The sequence below is a fragment of the Brachyistius frenatus genome, unplaced genomic scaffold (assembly GCF_029030835.1).
Source record: "Brachyistius frenatus isolate BFR_SWC_R1_liver_20210118 unplaced genomic scaffold, ASM2903083v1 Contig_839, whole genome shotgun sequence".
In the NCBI taxonomy this organism is placed as follows: domain Eukaryota; kingdom Metazoa; phylum Chordata; class Actinopteri; family Embiotocidae; genus Brachyistius; species Brachyistius frenatus.
Window position 1 is genome coordinate 1 of NW_027211438.1, and position 7,279 is coordinate 7,279.

At 39.8% G+C, this 7,279-nt stretch overlaps 2 protein-coding genes across 2 annotated transcripts; both read right to left on the bottom strand.

Annotated features, from left to right (window-relative positions):
- Positions 1 to 3: 3 nt before the first annotated feature.
- On the bottom strand, positions 4 to 4,166 carry LOC138615261 (verrucotoxin subunit beta-like; the record flags this gene model as incomplete). Its single annotated transcript, XM_069688827.1, is given in 5 exon segments — positions 4 to 77; positions 80 to 1,000; positions 2,899 to 3,006; positions 3,598 to 3,729; positions 4,121 to 4,166. Coding segments are annotated over 3 exon segments (1,095 nt in total), but the record flags the coding sequence as incomplete, so codon positions are not given.
- Positions 4,167 to 5,765: 1,599 nt separating this feature from the next.
- Positions 5,766 to 7,273, bottom strand: LOC138615262 (uncharacterized). Its single transcript, XM_069688828.1, has one exon. It carries the CDS (start codon positions 7,197 to 7,199, stop codon positions 5,889 to 5,891), a length of 1,311 nt encoding a protein of 436 aa, XP_069544929.1. The 5' UTR covers positions 7,200 to 7,273; the 3' UTR covers positions 5,766 to 5,888.
- Positions 7,274 to 7,279: the final 6 nt, after the last annotated feature.

The window sequence follows — 7,279 nt, forward strand, 5'->3', positions numbered from 1 at the left end:
GGTGTAGATTTCTCTCTCTTTGCAGTCCATCCACTCATTCAGGTTTTGACTGTTGAAAGGTGAAGAATGTATCTTGTCAGGATCTCTGCAAGCTCAGACTCCTCTTCTCCTCCTCCCCGGATTGATGGAAGTTTCTTTGCCAAAGTTTGTTGGAATTTCAGCTTGAACTCAGAGCACATTTCTTTAAAATCTTTAAGCTTTTTGACAATCTGTGGGAACTGCTTTGCAGCGGCCATTGTCATTGCATCATTGCACCTCATTTCTATCTCATTGAAGTCCTCCAGGACACGCTGACAGTCTTGAACTAATCCTACACTTATCTGTCGGACGAGTTTAGCAGCAGAAGAATCTAAACTTGTCAGAGGCAACAGCCAGACTTTCATTGGTACGGCTTTTTCTCCGTTGGGTCCCAGTAACTTTGGAAGGCTTTGGTAGACTTCTATTGCATCCTTAAAAGATGTCGGAGGTTTCTGAAGGCAAAAGTCTCCATAGAATGTGCAGGAGACCTTATTATCATCAACTGTGTATTCATTATTGACCTCATGGGAGAAAATATTCTTGGCAAACACCTTCAATTTGCATTGAATGTGTTCATGATCTTCCTTCTCAGACACCTTACGGTCAAACACAAAGAAGGCTTGTGCTCCATAAACAATAGCAGTGACTACATGTGTTGCCAAGCCTTTATCAATAACATCTGAATACTTCACATTTTGTCTTCCAAGATGATTCATGGACAGCTCCTTGACCTTTGTGGTCACCTTGTAGTTCAGTGTTACTCTGGCCTGATTTTTGGATGTTTTCCTGTCATTCAGGTATTTGGCAGATCCTTCCACCTTAAACAACCCAAACAACAAACTTGCCTTCAGTGATGCATCAACATTTAGTGCTGAGGATTTTTCTTCAATCGAGTCAGAAGCAACAATTTCAATATCATTGTAGGCCTGTGATCTTTCCCCTACGTGTTCCGTTAGTTCATCGGGGCTCCACACCGTCGGTTCTGCAGGAGAAGAACATTTAGAAATCCAGGTCAGCTTCCTGAACCCCAAAGTGTGTTTTTACATCAAACAAAACTGACAGATGCTCATAGAAAGTACATTTAATGTGAGGGTCTCTTTAAAATCTCAAATGTACAATTGCTCGGTCATGTAATTATTCTGGAAGAAAACACAGTTTTGGGTTGCACTTTATAGTGACGGATTCCTATCCCACTTTGTGTTTGAATTAACCTTATAGAGCCATTTTTTCTCACCAAAGACTTCAGATCCCTTTCATGATGTTTATTATTTGTGTTTTAGGGAATTTTTCTTTTCCTTTTTTTCTTCTTTCAAAGGATTTCATGTTTTAAGGGTTTAAAGGTTCAAGAAAACTCGGCAAACATGTCCAAAGTGGTGAAAATTTACATCTGATATCGGTCTCAGGAATGAGTTTACCACTGATTGTGCTTTTTACCTACGTATAAAACACAGTTGGCATATGCATCATCTCCAGACTAACAAAAAACAAAAGGCCTGTTGGAGCCAAGACTCAGGAAGTCATTTTGACTTTGCTTTACAATTTCTTTTTGACAGTTTTGGCCATTTACATAAGTGTACTTTAACAAACTTCTACAAATGAATCAGACTGACTCTAAATTTGGTTTGTGCAGTCCTAAGATCTTTGTGGTGAAAAAATGTTAGTAACCTTTTTTTTTTTTTTTCTGTGTCTGCGGCGTGGTGGCCATTTGGCTCATTTTCCCATTAAACTGAAAATTGTTGTAACTTTGATGTACATTGTCCAACATTCCCCAAACTTTACATGTTTGATAACAGCCCTGGCCAGAAGACATCTACATGCTAATATTTGGGTGTAGTCATGGTGCCACCTACTGGCAAAAGGAAATGGCATACAATTTTAAGCTTTTATATACTTTTGCTACCGGGTTGAAAAGATCCAACTCAAATCAGAATGGCCTTAAGACCTTGATGATGCCACACATAGTTTCAAGTAGCAGAAACAGGAAGTGATCAAATATATGACATTGACTCGACTGCTACACGCAACATTTAGGATATAATGTAAAAACTAAAATGCGCAAAAAGGAAATTCCGTATCTACCTGCATCCCCCTTTCCCCTTTGTAGTTTAGTCATTTTGTTCTTGCAAGGTCAGATGTCTGTACAATAAAGCAGGCTTTGCAGTTAGTGAGGTACCTTTAGGTTTAACACTGGTTTTTCAAAGTTTCAAACGAAAATGGTGGAAGCACTTGGCGAAGGTATGGGTTGGAATCGGCTAATAAGCGGCGCTTAACTCAGACACATTTTCCTTAACTCGCCATAACATTTCTCTGACTTACTCAAAATGTCACATAAATGGTTGTGATATTTTATCTAATATTAGACTAGAAATACCGCCTCTGCGAGCCACTCAAGTTGTAATCAACATGCCGTTAATTGCGTGTTTGTGCCACATTTGTGACAGATGTCCTCGAGGCGTTCCTGAGACATTGCGTTCGTAGTGGTGAACAGATGTGAACTCATAGTGACCTTGTCCTTTGACCTTAAACCACCAAAATCTTATCAGTTCATCCTTAAGTTAAATGAACATTTGTTACAAATATGAACAAATTCCCTCCAGATCTTTTTGAAAGATCGCGTTCACAAGCATGGGCCAACGTAATCAGATGGTAACCTTGAACTTTGACCTTTGACCACCAAAATCTGATCAGTTCATTGTTGGTATCGATTTCAGACTAGAAGATTAAAAATACTTTGCAGATCATAATTAGAGAATTAATTTCTGAGTTATAACCACAAACATGTTTTGTATGGTTACAATGACTTTTGAACACCAAAATCAAATTAGTATACGTCGCTTTTGATATGTCATACGTCCTCATATCTGTAATGTGAATTCTTACCAGTGACAAGTGCGTCATAGCGGCAGTCGTACAGCATCCCGAGGCTGAAATCTCGGCCGAGTGCCGGCACCTCCAACGGATCGCTAGATTCAGAGTCCATCGTTCAGTCTGACGTGGACAAAATTAAAAGCTTGTTAGTTCACTGCAGGAGCCAGCTGTTTTCCAAGCAGCAGACAGACATAGAATGAGATGAGCTGGTGAACATGGTGTAATATTTATCAGTTAAAGATCCTCATATTTCCTTTTGGAGTGGGCGGAGACCAAAAACGGAGCTTAAAGTGGGAGAACGTCGGTCAGGCATGATGTCGTGTCGACCATGACGTGTTCCCTTATCGCCTGTGGAAGTGTAAATTAGCAAGTGCTTGCTAATACATTCACCATCGCAGTTTCAGTACAGGTATTGCCAAAAGTTTAAAGTCAAGGGGGTTTTGACTCGTGCAGTATTCAAACCATGTGTTTGCTTTGACATCGGGCCTTTAAATGCATGTTTTTATTTCATTCTCCTGATAGTTGCTGATCGTTTCATCAGTTTCTCTCTGTTGTTTATCTTTTTAAGCTGTTTCTGTCACAAAAAGTTAGTCAAAAGTTATAAAGTAATAAAATAATTGAGAATAGTACTGATTTTACAAGCCATTAACAAAAGTTGAGAATAATCTGGATTATTTCCCTTTAAATGAGAAGTACCAAACAAAACAGTACCTGTGTATATGTTTTGGCTTCAGTCCATGTCGTGCAGGTTGAAGTTGTTTCAGTAGAGTGAAGTCCCAACAAAGGAGACTGAACACTGGTTCCCAATTACAGTTGAGTTGTAACAGCAGCAGGAAAGAGATTCTGTTGAGAGCAAAAAACTTGTATTACATTTGGGGCAAAGGTGGTCGATAGTACAGTGAGTCTTTGTTTGGCAAGACTTATTTATATATATATATATATATATATACTGGATCATCAGCATTTTGGTTATATATATATATATAGCTGTTTTGACTGAGTGCAGAATATAAATATATATATCAGTCGGACCAAAATGCTGATGGTCTACTTTTACCTGAAACTATTAGAACACAACAAACAAACTGTAGAATCCACTCATTGACTTTCTGTTGTTTACAGCTCACTATTGTATTAATTCATAAGAAAAAACAATGCATGCATCATCCCCAAACTAAACCCATTCATGCCCAATTATCTGAAACCCACAACAAAACAGAATCAGTGTACTTACAGTAGAAAGGCGCGGTACTCTCTGAGGCGAGTCCTGCGGTTCCTTTGTTATAATCCTTCTGAGGGGACAAACTTCACCTGGTTGTTATCCATTGACAGAAGGTAGTACAGAGAAAAAATAGGCTGATTTCCTGTAAATGCCTGTCGAATGACGTATCGTATACTCAAAGTGAAACCAGTCTGAGAGTCTGCAGAAACACAGGAGCTCTGTGAAGCTGCACAAAGGCACTGTTGTGATTTGAGCTAAATGCTAAAACGACATTAACCTGCTCACGATGACAAAACTAACATGCTGATGTTTAGCAGGTAAAATTGGGTTCAATGTTCACTGTCTTTATTTATTGATCACAGTTTATTAGAGGATTTATTTAATTTCTACAAAACAACAGTCAATGACTGTGACAAAATTTCCTCATTTACAATCAATGATAGGGTCATTTTTTTCATGGTGCCCCCCTACCTGTCCTGATGCCCAACAAACACTCACACACCAGTTTGTCTGCCTCATTTTAGTCTTTTGGCCTATTTGCCCACGTGTCTTCATTTTATTTGTGCCCGTCTGTTGCCAACCTTCCCCTTGTAATCTCAGCAATAAATCTTCATCTCTTAAATTGAAAAAAGATAACAGCTCACAAAACTGACTATTTTCAAGTGTCCAAGACCCAAACTCAAAGCTCTTTATAGTTGTTCTAATCATCATTATCTTTATGTCACAGTTTTATTAATACATCCATTATCAAAGATGATGAATGTGGCAATCTTTCCCCATTTACAATGTAATTTTAATCTTGCCCTGATGTAACACCAATCTTTCCAACCTTTTTGTCTTTAGTCTTGTTCATTTGATTTTTGCATTTCTCTTACCAACCTACGCCTTCCTGCAGACTTTGTTTCTTTGGTCACTGGGGTCTCCTCCTCTTCATGCATTTCATTTAGAGGAGCCCGTTCAAGGGTCCTGATGTTGTGCATGCTTCCTCATAGTCATGACTTATTGGGACATTGGATGGGATTGATATAGAATTAGTTTTCCCTTTGCTTTTCCTGCTATGGAAAAGACCTTTAAGTGAAGCTGGTAGTGAGTTTTAAGAGCGCCCTCTGCTGGACCTCAAACCACAGATTCAAATCACTTGAGCTTATTGGCAGTACATTTTCATTTTTAACTGTTTGAATCTTTAACTTTTTCCCATGTTTTAAATACATTACTAACCAGTAAAACTTGATCCTAAAAATAGTTTTCTTTTATGTATGGTTTTCTCCGATAGATATATTTGTTATTTATCAGCGTTATGATTTGTTTAATGAACTAAATTTGGTGTTAGCAGTGAAATGACTGAGCTGAAATGTCCTGGAAGAGAAAACTTCATGCAGAATACAAAGAAAGCCACACGGGAACAACTGAGGTCAACTTCTCATTGTCTTTACTCAGTTTCATGACAAATGCATATTAATACAACTGACAGATAACTGCAGTCAAAAAGGAAAAAGCAAAGTACATGAAAAATAAAAAATAAAGAAAATAAAAAGTGAGTTCCCTTCACACTTTTTTTGATTTGCAATGGATAAAATAAACATTTTCCATACTGTATTTAATTAACTTATTTAAATGTTGATTCCTTGAAATCAGGAAAACTAACAAATTAAAAAATTAAAAATGTAAGACAAAAAAAATGGTTCCCTTCACACTTTTTGTGATTTGCAAAGGATAAAAAAAACATTTTGCACGCTGTATTTAATTAAACTTATTTAAATTTCACTTAATAGTTGAGGTGCTAAACTCGTTTCTTCCCGCCTTGTTTGTCCTCTGATTTCTCTCCCTGAATCAGCAGGTCAATGTTATCAGGAGCGGAGACGGGATTTGGCTTCAGCGCTATCTCCTGAAGTCGGTTCAGACACTTGGTCGAACTCTGCATCACTTTCACCACCTCGGTCTGCACGCGACCGTATTCCTCCTTCAGTTTTTCACTCAGTCCCTGAATGGTTATCTTCTTCCCCGGGGCTCCTTTGTACTTTTGTCTCAGCTCTTTCACCGTTTGTTTTTCTTTAACTTGCTTGTGCTCCCACCGGAACCTTTCTTTCAAATGCACTTTCCCGTTGCACTTTCTCGGGCACATCATGCAGCTTCTGTCTGATCCCATCGCGGCGCACATTTTGTTCTTCGCATCGGTTGGGAGGCTACAGGGGTAGTGACAGGTAACGTGACATTGCGGACAGTTGGTGGCGAAGTGTTCGGTCATTGCGATACTCTCCTTAAAAGGCCTCATGACGGTGACTTCAAACTCGAAGTTCTCATTGCGGCTCACCTCGGCCTCGTGGTCTCTGAGTTTCTCCGCTGTCTCTTTGAGCTCGTCGAGCTCGGCCAACCCAAGTTTAATCTGCCTTTTGAAACTTTCGACTACGTTCTGGAGCTGGTGCCTTTCTCTGAGGAGCTCCGTTGTCAGTATCAAGCTCTTGGTGTGCATGACATTGAGACCAGCGAAAAACCACTCCATGCTGTTTGTTCCCATGGTCCAAAACTCCTCAAAGTTTTCGTCGAATTGATCGTCATCAGTGCTGGCTGCTTGGTTGTGGGCAAACAGCGCCTCATTATTGAATATGAAGTGAACTGGAAGCCCGTTTGTTGTTTCAGGACATGGAGTGTCTGAAGCGCTGATCACCTCTAGAACCGGCGGGAGTTTGTCATCTGCAAATGTCACCAGAACTTGGATGTTCTCCGCCACGTCTTTGCCAAAGATGGGAAGCACTGAGTCAAACACGTATTTCTGTGCCTCCGTGAGTTCTGTAGAAGCAGCCGGAGCTACAAAACACACGGCATCAACTTCCTTGATACCATCCTGAGCGGAGAAGAGGTTACGTAGCTGCTCTGTGACTAGCTCATCTCTTTTTATGCCTCTTGTATCTCCAAATCCTGGAGTGTCAACGATGGTCAGTGAGTAATCTATTTTAAAACCCTCCTGGTGGTTGATTTTGTACACGGTGACTTCAGACGTCTGGCTGTGACCTTCTGACCTCCAATGAACTTCGTTGATCAATTTAAATCGCAAATCGTCTTTCCACTCAACACCAACAAGGTAGTTGATCATCCCATTGATGAGAGTGGACTTTCCTGATCCGGTCGCCCCAAGAAGAACGATTGTACGATTCCTCCTCAAGCTTTCTCTGC

Bases quoted from the DNA above. Each gene is read 5' to 3' on its own strand.
- LOC138615262 (XM_069688828.1), bottom strand. From the start codon at position 7,199: ATGATCAACTACCTTGTTGGTGTTGAGTGGAAAGACGATTTGCGATTT.